This window comes from Melozone crissalis, unplaced genomic scaffold (genome assembly GCF_028551555.1).
Source record: "Melozone crissalis strain CALT ecotype California unplaced genomic scaffold, PUWL_Pcris_2 ptg000027l_1, whole genome shotgun sequence".
Classification (NCBI taxonomy): Eukaryota; Metazoa; Chordata; class Aves; order Passeriformes; family Passerellidae; genus Melozone; species Melozone crissalis.
Window position 1 is genome coordinate 5,300,910 of NW_026535805.1, and position 27,447 is coordinate 5,328,356.

The 27,447-nt window shown below is 39.6% G+C and overlaps 1 protein-coding gene across 4 annotated transcripts; it reads right to left on the minus strand.

The window, feature by feature from the left end:
* Positions 1-416: 416 nt before the first annotated feature.
* On the minus strand, positions 417-27,447 carry RCOR3 (REST corepressor 3). 4 transcript variants are annotated; one of them, XM_054279354.1, is made up of 12 exons: positions 27,223-27,447; positions 26,689-26,745; positions 20,566-20,643; positions 19,051-19,103; positions 17,174-17,335; positions 16,699-16,823; positions 15,186-15,264; positions 12,305-12,523; positions 10,546-10,623; positions 9,702-9,759; positions 4,303-4,544; positions 417-3,874 (listed from the first exon to the last, which is right to left on the minus strand). In XM_054279354.1, exons 1-12 carry the CDS (start codon positions 27,362-27,364, stop codon positions 3,530-3,532), a joined length of 1,638 nt encoding a protein of 545 aa, XP_054135329.1. In that variant the 5' UTR covers positions 27,365-27,447; the 3' UTR covers positions 417-3,529. The 4 variants fall into 4 exon arrangements, with proteins under 4 accessions (XP_054135329.1, XP_054135328.1, XP_054135331.1 ...); XM_054279353.1 differs by having other exon boundaries at positions 15,168-15,264; XM_054279356.1 differs by lacking the exons at positions 19,051-19,103; positions 20,566-20,643; positions 26,689-26,745; positions 27,223-27,447 and adding an exon at positions 18,821-18,899 and having other exon boundaries at positions 15,168-15,264.

Consider the following 27,447-nt stretch of genomic DNA (forward strand, 5'->3'; position numbering starts at 1 on the left):
CTACAACTTCCCTAGCAATATGAAACACATCTCCAAGCACACTTCCCTAGCAATATGAAACACATCTCCAAGCACACTATTTCATGATGTTTGGCGTTGCTTTTTTGCCTGGCAACCACATTTCTGCCTGGCCTCAGCTGTAAGTTCAGTCTATTCCTCTCTTTTGCTCTAAAGAGGCACAACACAGTCCTGGTAACCTTCATCCCAAACTATTTCCTAAACTCTGCAATTTGTCTCTGTCCATACACAAACTCCCATACTTGTAAGCTACTGGTGTGCGTTCTGTTCTTGATGCATTGTGAGGTTTCCAGAGTAAAGAAAAATCCCAACACTCTAAGGATGAAAAAAACCCTAAGGACAGAAGTACCTATTTCTATTTGCTCAGGAGCAACAAATTAAACTGCTTTACTATGATGTGCAATGTTTAGTGATTGTTTTATTAAATGCAGAAATACCTGCTCAACTTCGTACCCATTCTGATTTAAAGTGCAACAATTAAATCTGATAGTTCTTGTACATCCATATTTTGCAAGTGTTGTTTCTTGAATACATGTTGTTCTGATTATGCTTTGCATTTGTAAAATGTAATTTTTTAGTACTGTTTTGCTTTATTAACTAAAATAAACTGTACAAAAAGCTGTAGAGTTACATTAGCTTTGAACAATGTAGGATACACGTTCTCTGCCCAACGTTAGTGTGCAAACATTGTACATTTTTTAAAGTGACAAAATTAAGCCAACCTTGAAGTCAGAGTTCATTACTACATGACAAAACAGGAGACTAGATATGGCCAAAGAAATTTCCCACTGAAATCAACACCATTGTATAATTTTATTTCTAATTCTTAAAAAAATAGAAATGAATTTAGAAGAGAATCACAGTATAAGGGCCCTAACATATTAGACCATTACAAGGTACATAAAAATAGAAGACACAGATTTCTTTGAAACTTTAATCCTTTGATTAAGCAGCAAGCAAATCACTCTCCAGGCAAACACTGCTTAAAACATACCCTACCCCCCAAAACAGGACGTGCAAACTGTCTGCACATATTCTGCAAAGCACACAATAAAGACATTTTGCTATGTACAAAGTTATTTAGTACTACAAATGCTAGGAGTTCCCTACTGTGTGCTACAGTGTAGGTAAATTAAGAAATACTACCCTACCTATCTCTGACCCTCCCTCCCCCCTTCAAATACAGCACCTTTGCCCAGTTATAGAATATTTAAACAAGATTAAACGGAATTACAATGTACTGAACAGCTTCATAGCAGTTGGTGGTGGCCAACTGTCCTGTAACACCCAACATTCTGCATACTGAAGTCTATCGACAAGAGACAAGACAAAAATTAGCAGATGTACAATACACACACCTGGGAGACTCAATGCTTAAAGTAAAAAAAAAAAAAGAAAGAAAAAAATAAAAAAAAAAGAAAAGAAAAAAATCCCGAAGATTAATCTTACCACTGTTAACAACTGAACTGTAAAAATGTACCATCTTGGTTTTTCATTGGTTTTAAAGACCAGAGAGCAGCCAGATTTGTGTGCAGCTAACGAGGGCACACTAAAGACTCCTGACTCCCAGAACACAAGTTTCCATGACCACTAACTCCTTGGTGCTTGTTTTAAAATTCTGCTTTAGTTAGACATGGGATCATCTGATGCTCACATAGTGGCTAAGCACCTACTCTGAGGCAAAAGAAAATTTATAAGACAGACCTTTTGCACGACACCTCAGCACACCAGTGAAAGCTCTTCAGAAAGGAAAATCTCTCAAGTTTGATTTGAGAGTATTTTAAAATGAAGAACTAAAACATAAAGGTCAACACTTCAACTTCAATTCAGGTTACAGCTATCAAACTTTAATACTAGATTTTCAAATGAAATAGAATCTGATAGTACAAGAACTTCCCTTTGAACATTAAAAAAAGACCACCTTTAGCTGCTAAACTGATCATTAGACCACCTAATTTATCTGTGAAAAAAACCTAGGGAGAGCACATCCCATTTGCATAAGAAGTCTCATTTTAGTCAAGGGCAAATCTAGTTAAAAACAAAAAGGAGTTAAAATGACTTTTAGACATTTCAGCTACAAGCAAAAAAAACCTTTCAAAATAGTACAACAGTCAACATGAATATTATTACATAATCAAGAATGCATTATTTTTCAATAGCTTCATTCAGATCACATGGTTTCGAACAGTGCTACTCATATTTGCAGCCTGGTTTACTTGGAGGTTAGAGGCATCTGCTTTTACAAATAAAAACACAAAAAAACCCCCACGCCCTGAAAGATTATTAGGCATCAATCAAGATTTCAGATGAGAATGCAGTGAAATGAGTTTCTTTCAAACTCCTATAATTTGGAAGCAATATTAATATTTATATGCAGATTTTACTGAGTCAATAAAATAAACAAACACCTTTGTCCTTCCCCCAATACCCTCAGCTCATGTAATCAACTTTGTCAGAAATATAGCAGGAGTCAAGAGATAATCACTTAAAAGTAAGACTGGGTTGGCAGGAGGTAACTACTCTCATGATACTCTACCAGCACCACCAGCCTCTACAGTTCCCTCATTAATGCTCAAGCAAGGTATCAGTGATCTAACATACACGAACTGCAGACAGTCATTCTCAGAGGAATGGAATTCTTGGAATTCTACTGTAGTTACATTAGAAGAATTAGCAGAATAACAAATTAAATTAATACTTCTTGCTAGATGGTTCCTCTCCTGTCATCCCCCTGGGTGGTGGAAGCTGCTGCCACTCTATCCTGCCCAGCCCAAAGGACTGCAGCAAGAAACTGGACTCCTGCTTCCAGTTAAATTCTATGAGTAGAACGCGCATGAGATTTAATAAATTTGGTACAATAGCTCACTGAGTCTTCAGATTACTCTGAAAGAGGAGCATTTAATAAGCCAGTACCTTTTAAAACAAGCTAAGATGCTCTGAGAAAAACATGGAGAGAAGACCTACATTTTACAAGTGTGTGAAATGCTGTTATCTAAAACAGGGTCAAACATTCTGAACCTAAAGACATTATTTTCTTTTGCTAAAAGGTAAAAAAAAAATTAAAAAATTCACACACACAAAAAACCCCAACACTACATTTAAGTCTCCTACAATATTATCTATGTCTAGATTTGCCAGACTACTTTCCTGTAGTTAGATGCTTGACTATAAAGAACCATAATAAAATAAATAGAGTAAAAATCAGTTAAACAAAATCTTGGTGTGTTGAACATTTATTCATTTAAGAAGTTAGCTTCCTTCAACAGTTATTCATACAGAGGAGGGCTGCAGCGTAGGCATTGTTCTGCTGTACAAGTCTTCGGCATAAAAATATTTTTATACAGGTGGTCATTGACGTCGCTCCGTGTCTAGTTCTTAGCTCGCTCCTCTGGTAAACTGGTCTGATACCTGTGAAGGCTCGCTCTTTTTTTCCGAATAACGAAGGGGAGAAAAAAGTACACGGATCCAATTTGTCAAAGGCGGGAGTCAGCATAACGGCGCCGGCACTCCTTCAGTGCAGAGTGGACTGAGGTTCTGTGTGGATGCCGATGAGCGAGGGCGGCTGCTGGCCGCTGCCGGCGCCCAGCACGGGCCGCGGGTTGAGGCGGGGGGGCACGGAGCTAGCGGGCCGGATGAGCGGCGGCGGCGGCTGGTTGAGCGCGGGCCGCGGCTGGATGAAGCGCGCCTGCTGCTGCAGCGGCGGCGGCTGGCGGTGCAGAGCGGGAGCGGCGGGCAGCGCCGGGCGCAGTAACGGGGGCGGCTGGTTTAGGGCTGCCACGGGAGCGGCAGGGGCCGGAGCAGAGGCGTGTGCTGGAGGTGAAGGGCCTAAACACTGAGGGGCCGGAGTGCTTTGTGCCTGCGCAAAGGACAAAGACAAGACGGTGTGAACGGCCGGCCCGGCCGGGACCTCACGCGGTTGGGCTGCCACTGGCCACTACACAGGAAACAGCATTTAAAAAAATCAAACCAAAGAACCGAGAAGTTACTGAAAAGAAATCACCAACCAAAACATTATGGACAGCAGAACTAAAAATATTTACAAAGCAAGTCTTCTTCTAGAGCAAGAAGTGTATTTTAACGGTAAAACAGTAACGTGATCGTCACTATCAAAGGTGCGGTCCTGCTCCCGGCTGGTTAACGGCATTGGCTGAAGTTCTACGCAAGCTCATCGTCATTCTTTAGAATGCGGTTTGCCACTCCACACCAGTTAACCTTATATTTTATCACTACATAAAATGCTGTTCCTCAACCCATGCTTACTTATTTCTGGTACACAAAACACACCTCATCTTCTTCATCAGTGCTCTTTCCTGATGGCACATTAGAAGTATTTTTTGTGTCCTCCCCTAAAGCAGAAGCATCACCATTAGAAGCCAGGGTTCCTTGTTCCGCTTCCCATTCCTGCAATACCTCCTCTAAGTTAAACCGACGCCTGTAGTTTACAAAGAAGTTCTTCACTTGGCCAACAGTCTTGTTGCCAATTACATCTGCAATAGCTTGAAAATCTTTACCATATTTTCGGACACCTGGAAGGCAAAGTAAATAACATAGCTGTGAAGAATCAGTCAGACACAGCTACGTGTGATGTATTTATAGAGAGAACCTATGGGACCTGCAAACCGAGGACTTGCTAATTAGGAGAACTTCTCAATTAGGAGAAGGCCTCAATTTCCATTAAAACAAAGTAATTCTTAATAGCACAGCTATCAACATACAAATCAAGAACTTTTTAATAAAGTCATTACCCATTCTTCTTAAAAGATCCTGGCTTATTCACCAAATCTCTCAACCTAAAACCACAGAGATCTGGCCTCTGACAAACAGAGTGAGTCTTTCAGTGTGCTCACAGTAAGGGCAGAAGCCCAAGACCAGCTCAGGAGGGGAGGAGGGGTGACTGAGCACATGTGAATGGCTGTAAACAGAATAAAATGCTAGAAATATCAGCTGACAAACACCGACAGCTCCTACAGGTTCCCTCCACACCAGCTGCACGCACAGGGCCCTTTCCCACGGCCAGTGGGGCAGGAGTGGCAGAGGGCAGAACAGGGGGCACAGCTCTGTAATCACAATTTACTGCTCATTCCCGCACTTGTGACACTCTACTCAGGCCACACAGAGCAACTGCCAAGCGTTCACCCCACAAAGCCTGCCCAACAAACCTTGGAGAATGTAAATATATTTAAGCTACTAGTGCCTGCTTATAAGATGGCCCAGCAAAAGTCTCCATGATTAAATCCTCTACTAATAAGCAGCATGACAGGTGAGCTTTGCGTTGTTCTTTTCATTAATTTTTGTACTGACATCAGTAGTCACTTTTGTTTATGAGCACTTCAAAAGAAAACCCCAATATATATTTTAAATACTTCTAAAACTACATTTGCATATAATACAAAAAATAGAGTGCAACATTCCATTGTTTTTAGCTTAAATTTTGAATTATAATAAAAATTATATATATTTTGTTATATTTAGGCCATGTGTCTAGTTCTTCCCCTCTACTGCTTAAGGAAAAAAATCCTCAACCTCTCCCACCTCGCAGACCACAGCTTTTAGCTGCACAAAGTATATTTTTAATTACAAGTGTCAAAAAGTTTGGAGACTTGAAGAAATTACCAGTTTTGTTCCAGACTGAGTAAACAGAAGGCTTTTTTTGCTGTCAGTTATGCATGAGAGGATTACAATTTGACTTCTCCTGTGCAACTTGTGATAGTTAAACTCATTTGGAACGTATTACAGTTCTTAGAGGACAGGCACTCTCTCTCATTACAGGAAAAGAAATTTATGCCTGATTTCATGCCTCACTTCAGAAAATGAAGCAAAGTGTTCAGAAAGTGAGAGTTGTTTCAAATCTGAAAGCTATGTTCCTTTTCAACTTAATTGTCAAGAGTGTGACCTTCAGTTTGTTCTTCTCCTTTCTACTTTCCTTGTTATTAGGCACTTCTGATGTGGTAATGTACACTCTGTGTAATTTAAAAGAAAAGTTCACCTCCAGGACAGTAACAAATTCTGCGGCTGAAGCTGATGTTTCAGCTGTCAGGAGCCCAGCTACATTATTTAGTATCTTTTTCTGGGGCGTACAAAAGAATACAACCCTCCTGATTGCAGGAACCTTGGAAAGATTTCAGAGCCATGTGGGAGGGCATGGATCCAGGCAAGGCAAAGACAGGGATTTGGCTCTGTGCTTTATCAGCTGTACAAGGTATCAGCTGTACTCCTTAAAAGCTGTGTGTGCCCACACAACATTGCCTCCAGTATTTTAAAATTCTTTGTCTGCCCTACCATTACCACCCTTACTGATTTATAATGAACATGAAACATCCACTGCAATATATCTAACATCCTGTACAATTAATCAAGTGAGCAAGGTGCCCAGCAGAACAAAGCACATTTCTGTTAGAAAACTAATATGGACTTTTAGTGATTTCAGCCTTTTATGTTACTATGGTGGCTACACTTCTTTCCTCCCTTAATCTGCAAAATAACTGAGCCTGCTGGTTATCTTCAACTCAAGTTGTCAGAAAATAAGGTCTTAAAGTCTATTTCCAAGCAAACAGCTTGAAAACAAGGTGTTCTTGCCTTCACTGAGAACTCAACTCTTGAAAAGAAAATCTAAATAAACTAAAATTTCCTTAGTTTAGCTGCACAGAGCACTGCTCACTTTGGATTCTTTTCAATGGTATTACCACTGCTCTACCACAATGACGTTTTAAAAGCCTTCCAAGCCACATAAGAAATAGAGAAAATTCACTGTGTGTTTATAAAACTTTAATGTCTAAGGTGATGGCGTATCTCTAAGAGTTGTTGCCAAGTCACCATCCCTGTCAAACTGGTGCACATTTCTTATGCATCCTTATACAAGTTCAGTGCTAAACACCCCCAAATTATTAATCACGTGTTCAAACCTTGACTCAATAATTTTATTAGGCTGATGAAAGTGAAGCTCAAAAAGGAGGACTGCATAGCCTCACTTCCCATGTGTGAATGAATGGTTTTCTCCCAGCTCATTTGAAAGCAGCCCAGCTCACAGGAATCCTTCAAGCTCTTCAGAACTTCATCCAGCTGCAAAGGTACACTGGAACACGTGCATGCTCTTGATTACAGCAATTTATCTTGAATATCTCTCTTGGAGAAACTCATAAATCCAAGTTTGATTCTGTTTACGCTGCTTCATGTTGTACAGCACAGCCAACACAATATTAATCAGGGTGCAAAGCAATATGATACAGCACCACAAGAAGGCAGAAACAGTTAATGGGAGCTGCAGCTCCACTGTGATGGGATTACAGTGCTCCTGGCAACTATCTTATGTAGAGTTACATCCTGATTGTCCCAACTGTTTTTCCCCCGCAATGCCATGAAAGTCATGCACAGCTTTACAATGCAAATTTGTTTTCTTAAACAAGTGTTAAAACACTTTTGCAATTGCATTTTTATGGCCAACATCTTAGTTTGAAAATATGATCATTCTTATACATTTCTGCACATAAAATTTTGTAATTTAAGAACACTAACTGATGAACTAGCCCATTACATTCAACAACTATTCAAAGTTGAACTGATAGCTGATAAATTATACTGTGAATATACTGGCTCAGAGATTGTAAATCTGAGTCCACAACCCCATTGCAGGCACCCACACTGCTTTTAAGATTACACACAGCTCTATTTTAAGATAGGTTTTCTCATTACCTCTTCCTTAGTTACTGGCAATCCCTTGAGATTAGCCTGCAGATAACGAGTATTTTCATGTTTACAAAAAACAGTACCAAAATTATATTACTGCAGATTATATTTACAATCTCCTTGGTCAGTTAGTGTCCAAATTCAAATGAACAAATCATGTAAGTGCCACCTACCTGCTTAATGCTTGTGATTTCTGTAAAATTATTAAAAGCATATGCCAAAATATACCAATACATTTAATGAAATAAATCTATTTTAAAGTGTATGAACTAAATGTCCCCACGTTCAAGTCAAGGTTCAAATCCAAGCCTAATGCACATTATGGAAGCTTTTAGCAGAGCAACTGTGGCTACCTTCTGAAAATAAACCCAGGGAACAACACAGCATGGCTCCCTCATGCCTAGAGTCTACCACCTCAAGGAACTGCTTTGAAGCAAGAAATCAGGGTCCTTAGCCTGAGGCATGGGAGACAGCCCTCTCATTCCAGGAGAGTGAGCAAGCACTGAGTAAGGGAGGGATAATTAGAACACTTTGTTCTTGTCATTAAGATTCCCTCTCACCTCCATTTTATATGGTGGCAAGGGAAAGGGTCCACAGAGGAAACAATGCATATAAGCACATGTCAATGAAAACAGATTTCTCACCCTATCCTTAAGGCTGACTACCTCTATAAAACACAGAACCACATCCCTAGAGACCAGAAGGCTGGATCTCCTCTCCAAGGAGTCACCACCAACCCTCACTCTCTTTTGCTCAGGCTCTAGTTATTTGTCTTGTTGGTCACAGTGTCATAGCTTAACAAAAACTGACTGCATTCTTATCACTTCCCAAACTGTTGCTTAGACAGAACTCCAATAACTAAACTAAAAGGCAAGATGGTTTGAATCCTTTCTTTCCAAGGCAGGCACAATGACCCTGGATTTTCCCCACTCTTTCAGCAAGCCTGTCTTTACTAGGCTATCATACTAGAGACATCTCCTTCAGCTGCATCTGGAAACAAAATACTGACGTATTTATCAACAGGGAGAGAATGAACTTAGGACAGAGGACAGTTTGGAGATGCAAATCCAAGCATGAACTATGTAAGTTGAAAGGCATGATTTAACACTCACCAAGTCTTTCTGCATTTCCATTCACACATCAAAATAACCTAACTTTAGGTTTAGTCATCTGGCTAATAAACAAGCACCAGGTATGGCATACCTGACAACTTTACAGTGATATCCTGATCCACTGAATATTTTAATATTAAAACCTGGTCTCTCATTTTCAAGGTGAAGAATACAGAGGAATAAAGCACATACATATAACTGAGCTATTATCTTTATAAAAGATGATCCCCATAAGTGAGTCAATACATGCCTTCAAGACAGCATCTCCAGATATTTCCCTTACATGTTCCTTGATTTGGCAGTGCATGCTAATACAAAAGTCAGTTTTCCTTCATATAAATGAAATAAATGCAAATAAACTGTATGAATAGCTTATCAGAAAATGCTGGGGTTTTAGCCGAGTAAGACTTAGTCAAACATCCATATCCATCTTTAGATCTTAAAAGGCCTGATGGGTAGACACCTGCCCATTACTCCCTCATGAACAGAGAAAAGCAACAGTAAAGCAGATTTACTTCTGCTTTTTCCTACCGTAGGATACTGGAGATGTCTTAAATGCTTCACATTTTGTTACTTTAACAATTGCTTTAGTCTTCCACATTAGAGAAATTCATGTAATGTAATTTAGAAGATGATTAAAGGGACTTTCTGGTACCAATACAGTTGTTAAATGCTGCATAGCTCTTCTCTTTGAAATTTAACATGGGTAACAGAAAGCCTAATGTCACATTGCTTGAATAAATGTTCTAAATATTCTCAATAGTTTTGCTGTTTTCCTCGTGATCAGATAAAGTTTAGCTTTGCATTAGAGGGAAATACAAATATAAGTCTAAGCACCTCTTCAAATCCTTTGCATCACATTTCAACTTGCTGCTACTGTTAACGTACCTTGTACTGCAAGAAGCTGCTCTTCTGTGGTCCAACGGGCATTGATTTTCTGATTAGACTATTAAAATTAGAAAAATGGCACAAAGATCATTAAATTGCTTCAACAGCTGCAAGATATCTGAGCAACAATCTATTTTACTTGCACTACAGTTTGCAAAATAGGTAACAACCTCTTGCTTATAAGCAAAAAATTTATAGCTTAAGATTGCTTTCATGCAGAGGAAATAGTGTTTATGGAATTAAGCTTAAAACTATGCCAGCAGTTTTTCCTCTGTTTTATTGTAATTATTAGTATCAGCTACATAATAACTTATGCACAAGCTAATGATCTTTATGCAGACAGAGTTTGAATTTACAGTAACATTTACCTAAACTATTTGGACTTGGTGTTTAGAGCATTTTGCATTCATGTTATGTTTCATATCCAAGCCTTTTAAAACGAGCAGAACCAGAACTACAGTAGTAATAGATCATTCATTTTAGATGCCAAAATGTATATATAGTCACGTTTTCACACAGAACACCATTTATTACTGACAATCTACATTACCTATTTTTAATCCAAAAAGCCCCCATGTATCAGGGCTCAGTTTCAGCCCCCTATTACTGTGAACAGACATGACATTTCAGTTTTTTCTGCTTCTTTTTTTCAACCAGTTGCCATTAAAAAGTGCCTACCACTGATTTCTTGTAAAGAAGCCAGACTCCCCCCTGCATGTAATTTAATGGATCCTGTTTAAGCTGCTGCTGGAGTGCAAACACCAGGCTGTAGCAAAACACATTTCTGCAGCTTCCCACTAATGTAAGTGCAAGGCCACAAGTTTCAGTGTTTGTTCTGATTTACCTCAGGAGGTTTGAATTCTTCAATCCCGCCTTCCATTTTCTGTTTAAGTGCACTGTTTACTTGCTTAGCATTTTGAACCTTGGTCAAAAACAACAAAGTTAATCAGCTCCACAAAGAAAGTTGGTCACTTTACACATTTATCTTCACTAGGATTGCCACAAGTGTACCTCCTAAGTTAAAAAGAGAAATATTATGGTTTAAGGCTTCACTACTTTTAACTGTTTCAAAAAAAACTTTAAAAAACCAAAACAAAACACAACAGTTTACTATAGAGAAAAAAATTAAGCCAGTCTTTCAAAAGAACAATTTGTTTGCAAGAATATTAAAAGTTGCTCACAACAAGTAATTTTTGATAAGGATGCATAGGTTCTTGAAGAATTAAGAATACTCTAGACACAAAACTTCATTCTTAGACATGTGAGATGTATTGCATATATTAACTTATTAACTTCTTCCTTCTAAAAAAAAAATAAATTCATGAGATGTTTTCAGTTAGTTCCTTCTTACAGATGCTTTTCATTGACCTGAGATCATTCTAATTTAATTAGAGGGGATTCCTGAAATTATTCTAAATATTTCTTAGTTTATAAAAAGGACAGACCTTCCAAATTGAACATATACACATCTACGAACCACTTAAATCTGACATTAAAGCACATAACATAGGTAAGAAAATAATTTTGCATACTATGGTGCACAGCTATTACAAGGGTTCTTAAGCATGGACACAAAAGCAGACAACTCAGTAGGGGATTCCAAAGGCTGCATCTCTGAGATCACTGCAAGAAAAGAAAAAAAAAAGAAAAAAAAAAAAAAAAAAGAGAAAAAAGAGAAACACAACCTCAAGGCTGAAACTCACCTACACTTAAGGCTAAAGAGTGAAACCCACCTATGCTATTTAGCCCCAGAGTCCTGCTGTGACAGAAAGAAGCTTATTTCTCCTGTAAAAGAACATAACGGAGCAAAAATCCCATGAAAAAAACCCTTTATTCACTCCATGATTTTGCAACATGGCAGCTCTATAAGGAGACAGAAATTCCAGAAGATAAGCCTTGACTCTGTAGCCCCATCGCTCCTAGAAAGCAAGCATGCACATAACTACTGTACCCTTAGAAGCTGAATAATTACATGGTTCAACTTGAAATGCCAAAATTTAATTTCTTCATGCAAAGGATGCAGGCAATTTTCCTCTTAAAGGTGAAGACTAAAAAGCTTTTCTAAATTTAATAAGTAGAAAACTTATCAATTCAAACACAGAAATAACTAGGTCCACACATCTAGGTTCCACACACCTCTCATACTTTTATAGTATGTGGGAAAGGACATCCATAAAAATGGCTACAAGTTAAAGCATAACAAATGTAACTTCCTCTGCTCCATTGGTCTCATTTTTGCTTTTCAAACAAATACTTCTAACAAGGTAAAAAAAAATTCAAATCAAATGTGACTTTTGATTTTTCCTGTCCCCAAATTTGTAGCACTGTTTTAATGCTACCCTTTTTTAAAAAAAAGTAAAAAGTAATCTTGCTTCATTTTATCCAAAAGAGCAGATGAACGTAAAAAACAAAACTGAAGAGCAGCTACTATCCAGCACTTGTGGGGGTAACTGTGGAACAAAACGAGGAAGACTCACATTAAAGAAGTTTCAGAATCTTCACAGAATCTAAAGAAGTTTCAGAATCTTCAAAACCATTACAATCAGAACAATCTGAGATAAAAAAAAAAAAAAAAGCAAACCAAGACCAATAACCCATGGTACCTGTCGCTTTAATGAGATTAGTTCCATATCCAGCTGTCTAAGAATTGTGTTGGCTGCATTGGGACTACAGGAAACAGCTATCACATCTTCCTGGGTCAGGTACATGCCTTTGGGTGGCCGGCATTTGGAACGCTGGGAATGGTGGCGGTGCTGCAAGCTCTGATACTCTCTTCTACCCAGACCTATTTTGCTGGTCTGAACAGGCTGCTCATTATTGCCCTTTAATTTACAAGAAATAAATCATTAAAGAATAACAGTATCTTGCATACAACTTTACTAAAAAGAATGAAGTATCAGATAGCATTGTAATGTCATATTTATGACAAATAAAACTTAAGCTAACATCCTCCTTTGCATGTAGTATCCATCTATGTCTTGCAGATGAGTTGGAGCATACCAGTCATCTGCTGGATAAGCCTGCATTACTCTAGGAAAGGTCAGTTCTCAAAACTTTTTTTCATATGGCCACAAATACAGTAAATGGTATGGAAATCCCAATCTGAATACTGTGACAGAGGGCAAACATTATGGATCTCTTACATAAGTAATATACACGTATGTATCTCGTTTTAAAAACAAATAATCAGTGACTTTACACATTTATTTCTGATCAGATTTGAAGAATTTGGGCAAACACTAAAGGAGAAGAATGACAAATTCAACTAGGCCAGGCAAGAATGCAAAATTACATTTCTCCCTGCTGTAAGCACTCTCCACATAGAGACTGTACTGTTTGGTTTGAGGGGATGGGGAGGAGCTGATTTGGGATTTGGAAGAGAGAGTATGGACATACCCCTGCAGTCCTTATAAAAATCTATGTAATTCAGAAAACATGGGCTTTGATTATTTACTTCTTTGGAAAGGAAAGGAATAGCAAAGAGGAAATTAGGTCTTTGTTTTGGTATGTATGGGCACCTAAACATTCTCTGCATGTATGTGACTCCCTCAGAGCAACTGAGCAGTTTCCCTATAGCCCAGAAGCAGAGACACAAAAATTACTTGCTCTGCAAGGATATTCTAATTCAAAGGAATGCTTAGTACCAGAACAGAAAGAGAATTCAGGCTTTTCCCTACTTCAAGCAGCTCCCTACTACTCCTGCCTGCTGGCACCCATGCATGTTAAGAGGAGGTGGTCATCTGATCACAGTGACTGCAAAACCAAGTGCAGCAGCCATTATTATTATCATTATTATTATTTTCTGTAGTAGTAGTGCAGAGCAGCAAACAGAGCCTTCAAATGTTTTACTACATTTGACCTTGTGCCACATTCTCTTCCCCAGCTAATAGAACATCTTAATCCAGCCCTCAGACTTCATAGAGGCCACCTTAAAAGCACTTAAGATATGTGCTCTTCCCCAGAAAACTGATATAGAGGATTACATCTTTGACATGCAAAAAATTCAAGGTTAAGTTTACTTCTGCCCTGTTTATACTTATTTGGGTTTTAGTTCTGCATTGCTCTTTCAGTATGAAATTGCAGTTCCTGTGTGTTCAATCTGGATTTAAAGTGAAAATATTCTCTCATAATTTTGTTTTGCCAAAATAGAGAGCTTAAGTTATTTTTGTTTTATCTGGTAACAAAGTTTCCATTGCTCTGTGTGCTCAGGCAGCCTACTCAGTTTATATTCTGCTTAGGAAGTGAAAGCATGCAAATCCTACCAGAACTATTAGATCACAAAATTATCTTGTGCAGATCCAAACAGCTCATCAGAAACTACAAATCTATTTGTCCTTTTCCTAGAAGTCTATCAACACACCACTTGCATTCTGGACTGCATGTCATGATTCAAACTATAACCAAGTAAATTGAGCAAAATAGCCCTTATTTAGACATGGCTAAGGCAGCAACTCCAATCATTAGATTGCAGGGACATTGTTAGAACAGAGAAAAGTAAAAAGGTACATTATCAGACCATGTGACATTGCAAGTACTATAAAACATGCCCACGTTAAAAAAGTAATCTTGAACTCTTTCACTGAAAGGGATAATTGTCCTTTTCCCCCCAAGGCCAGTAGATAAAGGGATACATTGAAGGTCACTGCAAAGCTCAGAACACAAGCTAAACTTATCAGTCCCTTACTCAATATTATTTTTGTGAAAAGTGCAAAGTTTTATTCATAATCCAAGATACCCCTTCATGGGAGTGCTGAAGTTTTGCATAACTTCTCCTCTCACTCGTGAGAAGCATGAACTGGCTGATTTAGGAAGAAGACAAATGCTTAAAGTTGATCAAAGAAACAACTAAACACACACTTAAATGTGTTTTTCTACTCTTGTTCATAGATAGCTTAATGTTTAGAACAAGAACTCAAACTCCTAAAACCTGAACGTACCCTGAACACAGCAGTCATCTGTAAAGCTAACAGTAAGTGCTCATTAGGACAAAAATGTTTTTCCTCTACATCTATTAGTTAAAAGCATCTCAGTAAAACCACATATTAGTTGAAATGCATCACCTCATTGTGGCTTTGAACAAACAACAAAGATTGTTCTTTGAAAAATGTAATTTAATTTTAAAATTCAAAGAAAACATTTTGATTCAAATACTTCACAACCAGTAAAAGTGTAAACATATTAACAAGACTGAAGGAGGGCAAATAAAACCTGTTTTACTAGGTTGTGAGAGGATACTTCTCTCACAAAAATTGAAGAGCTCTCAGGACACAGTGGAGGCAATGAGAGATGCATTTACAGCTACAAAATGGCAAAAATACATGATACAATTTTGTTTCAGTGAGAAATCATCAAGATCCTGACTGCTTAAAGACCCTGGGAGTTCAGCAGGTTGAAACCTAAAGCTCTGTACTACAACGCAGTCTTCACAGTTACACATTCACTTAAAACAAACAAACTGACATTCACCATTAAGTTATCTGTTACCTCCTTTTTGGCTTCTTTTTTGGGATCATAATCACTATCATTTCCATCCATTGGATGAGATTCTTCTACGTCATCATCACTAAAGACAGATCATAAAAAAGCTGGTCACTTTATTACTTTTTAAACCCAAATCTAAGTATGCACCAGGGTAAGAGTTATCTACTTGAATTTATCTATTCTGAGAATATGGCATCTCAAAATTATTTGTAGTCAAAAGACAGCTGTTACAAGCATGATTTTCTGTATTAAATTCTAGTAATTATTATGATAAATAAGCAATCAAAAACCACAGTTTCAAAGTTACTTTAAGCAGTGCTGATACTGCTGCCAAGAATTTTGGTGTCACCTTTCTTCAATTCAACCACTTGTGCCAGCATGAACACTTATGTGGCCAACTATATACCAAGGGTAGAAATAACCTTTCATTTGCCCCATTAGTTTTAATAGACCAATTTTCAAACCACTGCACCAGGTGAACAAACCCTTGCTGAAGTCTGTGGGGAGCACATGATGGGAAAACATGGGACTGCTTTTTCACCAACGTGCTTAAAATCTAGCAATTTAGGGGAGGGAAATGAAATTTACTGAATTAAATCAAGGAAAAGGTTAAAAAGAGAACAGTCAATTTGGAGCCAAATCCAGTCATTTCTGACAATGTAAGTTCTGAATAAATTAATACAAAAACAAACTAAAATTTCTAGTTATTACCAAACCCCTCCAAGCTGCTATTTTAAAAGCAAACTAATTTTAACTTGCAATTTTTCAGAAATAGAATCACTAAATAAGCATATGAACTTTAGATTCAGAAGTTATTCAAAATAACATATAATTAAAAAGACCCCTTTTGCTCCAGTTAAGCAATTTTCTATAGACATAAAATTACAGCTTCCCATATAAACATAGATTATATTACTTATACATGCTACACATATCACCTTTTTAAAAGTGCAAGTTAATTATCACATATACCGAGCACAATAAAATTTTGATTTTATAATAACTGTGAGAAATGTTATTCCCTTCTATGCAAGAAAACAAAACCACTCTGAGCTCTAATTCTCTCTGATAACAGTTGTAAGTCTTCTAAAAAAAGACTTTATATAAACTTTTGTTCTAAAACAATGCATAGGCATTATAACTGTGTCAGCTCTTTATACTGGTTGTGCTTTCAGTTGTAGTTCCATATTAGCTCAGAAATCCAAACTAAGAAACCATTCCAACCCCACCCCCACAAAAACACTCCTGCACAGACAGTAACAGACTTTAGGGTTTAAATCCTTGTTTTTACAGTTATCCATTAAAACACTCATCTCCTATTACAACTCACACAGACCAGAGTGATAAAGTTCTTAAAGCACAGGTACCAAACCTCTTGCTAAAACCAGAGATAGCACAACAGGGGTTCAAACCTGAAACACATGGTTCACACTGAAACAATGGCTAGAAATTAGTTCACATCTCTACTTAGGAAGAATTCAGTCTCTGGTTAGCTACTTAAGAACATAAAACTCACCTGTCACCTTGATTATTTCTATTAGCTAGTTTACGAGCCTGACGATCCATCAAACTTGTTCTAGAGCGAGTTTTTTTCCAAGAATAGTAATATTTCACAAGGCTTGCAATGGTCTTGTCTGGGAGCTAGAAGAATTTATCAACAGATTAACACTTAAAATTTAAAATTCCACCCAAAATTATAATTCTGCTCCATTTATAAATAAATAAAACTTTAAACAATATTTTAAATGCATTGATAAGATTGAAAGGAGGGATGTATTTCATACACATTTTTGAAAAGGGGAGAAGGCTTTTTTCATTAGAGTGAAAAAGCTGCATGTCCAAGAGACACGATGAAATTAAATTAAATCTTATATTCGAGGTTCTTCCTGAAGCTTTTACACAGAAATCAACATGAAATTTTAGCCCAACAGGAGCCTTTGTTCTTAGTGCATCTGAGCTGTTTAATGCTTCTGATTAAAATATTACTTTACCATTTGCTGGATCCTGTGAAAGCTCTTTCCATGGAAGCTAAATGCTTGTTCAAACAGGACTTTATCTTCAACTGTCCATTCATCAGGGAAAGGAGTGAAGTTGGGGAGATCCGCAAGGGACTTCTCAATATTGTGTTTATGCCAGAACAACATGCCAAGAGCCTTTGAAAAGAAATAGTCCCTCTTTGGATTTAGTCAATTTTCTAAAACATTGAGACAAGTTAAATAAAAACAGGCAATTTATTTGTTTGAAATAAAATTTGACTAGCAGAATCCCTTCTCAAAATGTATTTACAATTGTATTGGCTGTTTACTATAGGTTACAAAATTCTCTTCAGAGACAGTGGGCACATCTATACTCTATTAATGGTATGAAAGCCAGACAATTTAAGGTTGGCATGGCAGCAGTAATTCTAGAGCAGCTTGAACTAGGCTGAGAGGCTCAAAACTGACCTGCTTTCTTACTTTACAGGCATATATCACCTACACAGCCCCTTAGAGGCCTTTATTACCAGCCCACACAAGAAAGAAAATAAAAATACTTCAAGTATTAATGCTTTTTAATAAAAATACTTTTCAGTAGCTGGAGGATCATCCAGAATGCAAGTCTGAAAGTTCAAAGTGAGAGTGGCCTTTCTACAACTCTCCAATCCACAAATAACAGCATGGCCACTTTGTCATGTGCGCCTAATAAGGAAGGGAAATTTAAATATATTTTCTTATACAATTTAATTTCTAGACAGTCTAAAAGGATTTTATGTTCATTGGACTTTCTGCCACAGGCAGATTTAATGCCAAGATTTGGGCATGGGAATTGGGCAATGTAATGCACTCAGTTTCAATCACACAGCACAGACACGATCACCAGCATCTCTCCAAGCCCCTGATTTCACATCTAACAACCTGCACACAGCAAACTCTGTAAAAACGGCAAGTGACAAACACCTCTTGCAAGGAGAATTTCTGTTCCATTGTGAGGAGTCTACAAATGTTTTGTACCAGAAGTTATTTTGGAAATCCATCTCTTGGAGACTTGAGATCCATCAGTTCCTCCTCTTGCCTAACAGAAGTCAAGGCATAAAGAAGTAACACCCAACCACAGGTATATTCTGGACATTGTAACACTGGCAGCCTCTTTGTCAGACAGCAGGTGATGAGCAAGCTTCCATCCTCCAAAACTTGATCATACAACTTCTTTTCAATTGTACAGCAAATATTTTTTTGCAACTGGTAACCTCACTTTCACACAGATTGGTTAATTGAAGAATTTATGAAGAATTTATGAATTTATGAAGAATTTTGTGATAGAACTACATGCAGACCAGCAAAGTTTTATCCCTACTTTTTAAGGAATGGTAGCCAAAGGCTGTTAAATAAAAAGTGAACTTGTTTGTTACTTTCAGAGCTAAAACTTGAGTCTGGTGTCCCGCCTCCGAAAAAAGCCACTCAATTGAAGTTGGCTTCTAGGTTTTTTTCAATACGAAAGAAACCTTTTCAGTGTCTATCAATAAATGGTTCAAAATTGTACTATATTTCCATTCTAATGTTAAACTTTAAATTTGTAAGCTGCTTCCCTAAGAAACTCTTCTGGTAAATATACACACACAATTGCATGACATGCCCAGTGTATCAAGAAACATACCAAACCTTTCAAAAGTGCACATTACAAGCTGAGCATGTCATGAAAACAAAGAGCTCAATCTTTTGCAGAGAATCCAGACCACAACTGTATGCAGATCCATTTAACTGCAGTGTTTGCTGCCGTGCCTGAAGAGAAACAGCGTTAATTAATGGTAACCAAGGGGAAAAATAAGTTGTGTTATAGTTTTATATTAAAAAAATCCTTTAAATGAGCACTCTCATTCCACAGCACTTACCTGTTCCACATTGTATCCATGTTTTTCCTTTGCTATTGCTATGTATTCATCCACTGTAACAAAGCAATGTCAGAATTACTCTTTAATACTCAGTTCTGCTCTATGACAGAATTAGCAATCTAACATGGGAAAGTCTCCCCATGCTTAGGCCCAGGTCCCCCAAAATGTTAAATATACTCACAGCTTTATTAATAATAAAGAAACCCACTGACCATTGTTGAACAATTAATTTTATAAACTTTTTACACAAGCTAATTCTGCTTTCTTTCACATTTTTACTACAACAAAACCACAGAGGCTCATTATTTATTTATTCAAAGCAGAGACTAGCTGGTTATTGAAAGGCTATGCCTTTCTGGAACCCCCTCTGAGTTAGCTTCAAATTTAACTACTTCTCCTGCTTGTATTCCTAAACATGTTGAAAATTACAGCAAGGAGATCCTATATCAATGATTATGCATATCCTCAAGATTACTATAGCTTTCACTAACCAATATGGATTTTAACTATGACACATTTTCAGTTTTCAATAGAAAGTATGAAAATTCAATAATTAGATAACAAAACTAAGGAATAAAATTTTAAAGCTCATATTTAGCAATATTAGAGCCAGCTTTGAGTTGAACTTTCATAATTTTGAAATTAAGTTTCACTTTATTTTTAAACTAAACGTTTTCCTATTCACCTTCTAGAGCTCAAAATTAAATGGAACTAAAAAGTGAAAGGAAGCATGTTCAAGAAAAGGAAATAATCAAATCCTCCTTCTTGAATTGGACAAGGGATACCCTTGCCGTGCACTGCTGCTGCAAAGAGCTAATTGTACTTTAAAGGAATGAAAAAAGTGTTTAATGATCACAGCTGTATTTTATTTCTAACTGTTCTGCAGTAGTTAAAGGTGCATTCCCTCAAACATAGAGGGACATAAATCTCTAACTACTGCTATAAGACAGAAACTGTCCTGAGGATGAGGTTCTCATGGTTGCATCCTCAAAGTTTACTCCCCTATATTACATATGGGAAATTCTAGCACAGCAAACAAGTTTAAACTAGATTAAACAGATAACTGATCACATTTAGTCAGCTGACTCCTGTATTTCAGGTCACTCCTAAAGGGAAAAAATATTTGGTTTTTCCTTCTGTGACAGCAGTAATAATTTCCCCCTGAAGTGGGCCTCAACAAATCTTTTCTAAATTCATCCACTGCAACTCCTTCTCCTAGGAATTTAAAGCAGCAAGTTCCTCATGTTCAGATATCTTATTCTTTAATTAATAACAAAAGGTTTCACAGAAAATGATGATAATACAAAATAGGCAGTATGATTTGAAATAAAGACTTTACTAACATAAGAGAAAATCATCTTTGCTTTACCTGGAGCTCTCTAAATAAAGAAAAAGAAGCTTTGTGTTTAATTATTTGCAGTTTCACTGGGTGTAAAATGAAGACCAAACAGGCACACCAGAAACAATTATTTGGTTTACTTAAGCACCCAAATTCCTAAGCAGGCGAGGACTTACACTTGGCATCAGGAATATTATGATATGGAGACCATACAAGCATCCCTCCATTATCTTTATCAGTGTATTTTGTGGCACCTGTAAGAAAACAAGTAACTCTCAGTATTTATTTAATAACTATGATCTAGAGAACAACTATGTGACAGTAAGCAAAAGCCAACCACAGTAAGAAGTCCAGCTACTGGGGGGGGACTAATTCACAATTAATTCCTTAAGGTATCAAATGGCTGAATCTGAACACTACTCTTCAGATGTTCAAGTACAACTAAATATTAGACAGTATCCTGGTTACCACAATTAAACCACTAAGTGCATTGCTTCAGTTGGAAGGAATCGTTTCTAGTTCCAAACCTCTTGCCATGGGCAGGGACACCTTCCACTTGACCAGGCTGCTCAGAGCTCCATCCAGCCTGGCCTTGAACACTGCCAGGGATGGAGCATCCACAGCTTCTCTGGGCAACCCCATAGTTGCCTCACCACCCCATAGTGAGGAATTTCTTCCTCATATCTAAATACACCCCCTGTGAAGTTGGAAAAGATGCAGCTTTGTTCTCCTGAAGTTTGATTGCCTGTTAGGGCTCTAACATTTATCACTATCATAGGAGGACTAGGACCTGCTGTGGTCAGTTAGACTTCCATGAAACAAGCGCACATAGATAAGAGCTAGAATTCAGTCACCATCCCTGATCCCTTTCAAGAAGAAACTATACTAACAACTATACCAGAAACAATTCTGTTCATCTCCCTCTAGTTTTGATTTTTCTAATTTTATAACTTTAATATTCATAGCCAACCGAATTGCACAGCTGGAGAAAGCAGTCAGATGTAAAAGTAATTTTTGGTTTTGGTTTCTTTACCCCCACATCAACGTAGCAAGGGAAGCAATACAAATTACCCAACCCATCAGGACAGAGCAGTACTGATACAAACACTGAAGCACTACATCAGAGCATATGATTTTTGAAAACATGCTGTAACAGCAAACTCCCCAATACTGTAAAAGCATTCATTCAAGAGCCACTTTCCACTACTATTGCACAAATGTAGTCTAAAACATAAAGCCCCTTATAATCTATTTGTTCACAACACTTTATCTTGCTAAGAAATTGCTCAACAATTGGATTTATATCTAATGTCAGTATGAATTCATTGAGTAATCACCCTCAGAGGAGAAATCCTTGCATCCTTATTGGAGAAGAACAGCTTTTTTTATTCAGTGAAACAAGTAACTTTTCACTCCATTTTAAGCTCACACACTTTATATTTAGGCTCTACATCTTGCTTGAAGCAAACAAAAAACCAAACCCCATGCTTTGGAAAAAAGAACAGCGTCGTGCTTTCCCTTTATGTACTATGTTTTGTTGCTCTTCCCTCCTCGGTTTGGCAGTGTTTTGTATTTGCTATCATCTCTGCAATCTTGATCCATCACAACTGTGAACTTGAAAACAGTTAATTAAAGAACTCCTGCGCCTTTCCAAAATGAGATGTGTAAGGCAGATAACTTCAGTGCAGCATAAACTCTGTAACAGGTTAAGAATGTACATACACTCATAAAGCACCAGGTTCAAGGCATAAGCACTACTAAACTCTGAAAGGTTTTTGGTACACAAGAATGAACTCCTTAATATAACATTCCACTCTAGAATAAAAAAGCATGACATTTTTAGTTATTAGGAATGCAAGACTTCATGAAGAGCAGGGCAAGCTGTTACAGGCACAACATTTTTCTTGTCACAAGTAAATGACCAGTATCCTGCACCTCGTTCTACCTAAAGATGAGGAGAAAGCAGGACCACCAGAGAAGGTATTAGAATCTCAGGTTATGAGGAAAAAAAAAAAAAATCTAAACTTAAGATACTTGCAGACAAGGGGATATCATGGATATTACCAGATACTGAATATTCAAGTACTAAAGCAAAAGAAAAATTAGTTTCAGAGTTCTTGTGCCTGCAGGAGATCATGTATGTGGTGACACTCCCCTGATGAGGTGCAACCCTCACATGACAAACAAGCAACAACCACCAGAACATCCCTTTTCAAAGCAGTGCTGTGTCCCCAGCAGGAATCAGACATCTGCTTCCATTCAGGTGGCACCTTCACACTGCCAAAGAAAAGCCAGGATGACAAAGGAATAATGAGATGCATACCGGTAGCTTGAAGGAAGGCACCCTGACCTCAGCACAGCATGTCCCTGGCTGTAGGACAGGGATCCCTCCATCTCTGATGCCTTGAGAGGTGATCTGGAACAGACACTAGACAGAGCTAAAAGAATAAAGTAGGTATTTATTAAAAGGCCTCAATGGATACACCTTGGGCAGTACAAGAGCCTGGCCAGGACTACACCCAAGATGGACCCAAAATGACCACAAGATGGACAACCAGTCACAAGGTTTCACACTTTTATAAGTTTTGGTCCATTTACATATTGGGGTTAATTGTCCAATTACAGCTTCAGGTTATGAAGTCCCATCCTCCTTGTTTGCTCTCTTCAATTCACTGTTGTTTATGCTTTTTGGGCCTGAAGGCTGTAACCTTGGATCCTTGTATCCTTGGTTCTCAAGCTGCAAAAGGATTGTTTTGTCTAACTACCCTGTGAAGAGAACTTACTAACACTTAATATGAAGCTCAGAACTACACACCAAGGCAGCACAGAATCTGAAAAATATGAAAACTAAAACTTAAGGCATCATCTCCATATGCAAGACCATGACCTACCTTCCTGGTAACTTCCTGCCTCCCCAAGCACTCAAGGAAGCATCCCTAACCCCCAAAGAGGCTGTGTTACACCTCAAGGGCAACACGATCTTTTTTACAAGGGAGGGAGGCTGGAAATACCCTGCAACATGTTAACTAAAGTGTGTTAGAAGACGTGTAAGCCAGTGAGGAAGAGAAGGACCAAGAGCTACATGTGAAGAATAACAAGTCTCCCTCTCCCCAAAACACACCTCCAGGCCACTGAGGAAGAGGCTTCTGCACTTCAGCTGCTGCTGCACCCCTCTGCCAGTGCCAGTGAGGAAATGTAGCCAGCTGAAGATGACCAACAGGCACCACTTCTGCCCATTTCCAGGACAGGGAAATCATAGCAGCAAACTGACCCTCTCTAAATTGCAGCTTCACACTAGAAGCTGGGTATGCACAGCTGGTGCAGCTCTATGCAGGATGCCAGGTACTGAGAATAAAGTGATCACCCAGAAACATACAGGACACAGTGAGGGCATTGCAGGGCAGCATGGCAATTTACAAGCATGTGGGTTTCCAGCAGAAAATGTACCTTCCTCTGCTTAAGACTAAGCCTTCCCCACACCATTTAATATTTTCAAATTTTAAAAGCCTGTTTTCCTATCAGAAGACTAGAGAGGGAAAAGCCATAAAGACATACAGACAAATGCTTTCCTAAGTGACCTTAAATGGTACAAAATATTCTTCTTGAGAGCCCCAGCTCCAGCCCTGAAAAGAGGGCAAATGGGAAATGAAGTATTTCAGCATTAAGTAGGCAAAATTCATACTAAAACCATTGTGAAGTCTGAATCTGAGTAGAATAAAACTTCTCTAGCAGTTCTCTGTGGGTGACACAACAGAGTGGTGCATTCTCTACTGTGATTTCCAAAAGAATGCAAACAACCCACAATATAAAGATACCAGCTTTGTAACATCCCATTGGATCTATAGGTGGGTCAGAAAACACAAGCAGAAAAATTTTCACCAAGAATATCAAATACTATAGGAAAACCAGGAGGAGGAGACAAAAATCTGAGTGCAAGAGATGGTATGTTAACTCAGCAAATTAGATAAAGTAAAATACCCAAGTTTACTTATTAAAATTGTTTCTTGCAGTGACAAAACCTCTCTCATTGCTGTAACAGTTGGTGAAAATTAAAAACTCTACTTCTCTTAAGCTGTATCTGAAAGTTTGCTTGTAAAAGTAATATGGTGTGGACGGGGTAAGAGAGTACACTAAAGTCAATTTTGCCCCCAAACACAATCCACTTCTTCCATGAGACACTGAGAAGCAGTGGCATGTTTTCTTTAAAAAATGATCTTGTTTTATACATAAATTAAATTTTTAAAAAATGTTTACTGCCATCACAACATTAATCATGAATATTTTGTTATTCAGTGTATTGTTGTAGAGCATTGCTTATGGCTATTTTTCAAGACAGGCCAAGTGAAACCCAAGGATTGGTGTTATTCCACTCATTTTAGTATTCTGTAGGTTTATTATGCCTGACTTTTGTGTCTTAGAGTTATGTCTACTTTTACCCATCACTGATTCCCTTCTCCTACCTATTTATCTCAAGGGGCTTAAAAAACAGCACTCAAAAGTACTGCAAATAAACACATACTCTAAAGTATCTGATAAACCCTAAAAAAAGAGCATTAGAACAATTCCAAGAAGAAACATAATTAAAGATAATCAAATGCAGTGCCATGTCCATATATGCAAATCTGGAACTAAAGGGGAGCTTATTACCTCACTTGCTACAAAAAAGTCACCTGAATGTACCTGTAAGGGCACAGAATTTTGTCTCTAAGAAATTATGCCTCAAAACTCACCAGAAAAAAAATCAACCAAAAAACCAAAGAGATGAAAGAATAAGATCTTGCTGATATCTCCTCAGATAAACAATCTGTTAACTTGGTAAGTGCTGTACTTTTAAACTTGATGGACTTTTAAATTTATTTTGTAAGACTTAGGTGTTCCAAAATAAATCACTACCTTCTTGCCCTAATAAGCAAAATACACACACCAAGAAGGATAATAACTCATAATAAAACATTATGCCTGTAACTCAGGAGTTATTAAAGAAACATTTCCATTATTAAGGAATCCGATAGGGTGAGTATATATTAACCCTAGTTATTGGAGAAAGGGGTATTAATTGAATACCATCCCCCAGAAACACTTAGGAGCTCTAAAAAGTCTGCTTATAGGAGAGCATAAAATTAGTTCTGTAGTTACTAATGTAATGGTACTATTGCACATCCAGTTTACAAAATTGAAACCACAGAACCTCAATTGTCCTACAAGGGCTGAAGAGTTCTTTTAATCAAAAGAAAAACAAACACTAGGTGTTTTTCTAATTTAAGTGGCCTATAGGAAAAGCAAACCCAGGCTGGAGGTTGGAAACCATCATTTTTATCCGCGTATATTTTTCTGTAGGCAATGTAAAAATAAAGGGTGCAAACAATTAGCCTTATTAACAAAGAGACATGGACTGCGTGCTCCTTCCTAGGGGAAGGCATTCCCTTAAGCCAAGATCACGCATTCATTTGATCCCGCCCTGGCGCTTTCCTTCCCCCGGCCTTTTCTTTGGCCGGCGGGGTCTTGTGTCCATCCCGAGGGGCTCGCTGCAGCCCTGGGAGGCACCCTGGGGGCAATCCCCCTCTGGTGAGAGACCATCCCACACCCATGGAGCCTGCCTGGAGAGCAGCAAACTACACAGCTTCATCTGACCCACAGCTACAGCAAAACTGCTGAACGCTCCGTGCCCTCCCTGCTCAGCCTAGCAAGGCACGGCAGCATTCCCGCAATTAACTCGCTAGAGCCGAGTACCAGGCTGGGCGAGCGTACCCACATCGCTCGGGGCGGGGCTGGGGGCCGAGGAAGGCGGAGGAGAGCAGCTCAGGCTGCCACGGCGGGGCCAGCCCGGCTACTACAGCACACAAAACCGGGAGCAGGAGTTTCCCACCGAGCGCATCTTCCAGCCAGCAGCCAGGTCTGCTCCGCTTCCGGCAGGGCGCATCACTTCCCACCCGTGCCCGACAACATCCATCACCCCTCGGCAAAGATTTTTTATGGTTGTAGGTTTAAGGAAAAGCAGGGGGAAAAATAAAAAATTAAAAAAAAAAAAATCAAGCTTTTTTCTGCTTCACCGCCTCCCGCCGGATACACATAATGCGGCCGATAACGAAGTGAGGATCCCCCGCCGCGGAGCCCCCCGCCCCCGGAGCGCAGATGCTGCCCCGGCCAAGCCTCCCGCCGCCGGCACCGGGTCGCCGACACAAAGGCTCGAAAGCACCGTAAATAGAGCCCCGCGGCCGCCTCCCGCCGCCGGAGAGCGCCGGGCGAGCCCGCCCCTCCCGCCTCGGGAGATGTCAGGTTACAGCCGAAAAGCCATTTACCGGGCTCGAAGTCAGGAATGCGCGCCTGGTATTCCGCTCCGACCCTCATTCCTACATCTGCAAGGCAAAGGGGGGAAGAGAAATTAAGGGCTGGAGCGTCCCCGGGCGCCGTCCCAGGCTCCCGCCGTGCGGCGGGCGGGCGGGCTGGCGGAGCCCCCGCCGCGGCCGTGCGGAATAAGCCACCTCCTCCCCCCGCCACCCCCCGCCCACCGCCGCCGCCGCGGATTAAGCCCCGACGACCGCCGAGGAGGGGGCAGGAGGAGGCGGAAGGGGGAGTTTATTCCAGCGGAACAATGGGGACGGCGGCGGCTCCCGGGAGACACTCCCTCCCCATCGTTAAGTACCGCGGGGGCAGCCGCGGGGCCGCGCCGCGCGCTCCCGCCCCCCCGCCCCGCACACGCGCGGCCGCGGCACGGACGGAGTGGCGGAGCCCCGGCACCGGCAAGGGGGAGGCGGCTCGGCTCGCTTCGCCGCCCCTCCCGCCGCCTCCGCCACCCCCCTGCCGCCGCCGGCGGGGCGGCCCCAGGCTCGCACCGTGCTCGTCGCCACTGTCGCCGCCGCCGCTCTCCGGCTCCGAGTAGTGCCCGTTGGAGGGGCTGCTGCTCTTGGCGCCGTTGGGGGCTGTCCGGCTCTTTCCCCCCAAGAGCTCCGCGCCCTTCTCCATCGTGCCCGGCATGCCAGGGCTGGGAGCGGGGGAGAGCGGCGGCAGCGCTGGCTGCCGAGGGGGGGGAAGTTAATACGGAGCCGCCATGTTGCCCC

Excerpts from the sequence above, each read along its gene's own strand:
- RCOR3 (XM_054279353.1), bottom strand. The coding sequence starts at position 27,364 with ATGCCGGGCACGATGGAGAAGGGCGCGGAGCTCTTGGGGGGAAAGAGC. Across the intron at positions 26,746-27,222 it reads CGACAGTGGCGACGAGCACG|ATGTAGGAATGAGGGTCGGA; the intron begins GTGCGAGCCTGG and ends TTTGCCTTGCAG. Across the intron at positions 4,545-9,701 it reads GCAGCTTCTTGCAGTACAAG|GTGTCCGAAAATATGGTAAA; the intron begins GTACGTTAACAG and ends TTTGCCTTCCAG.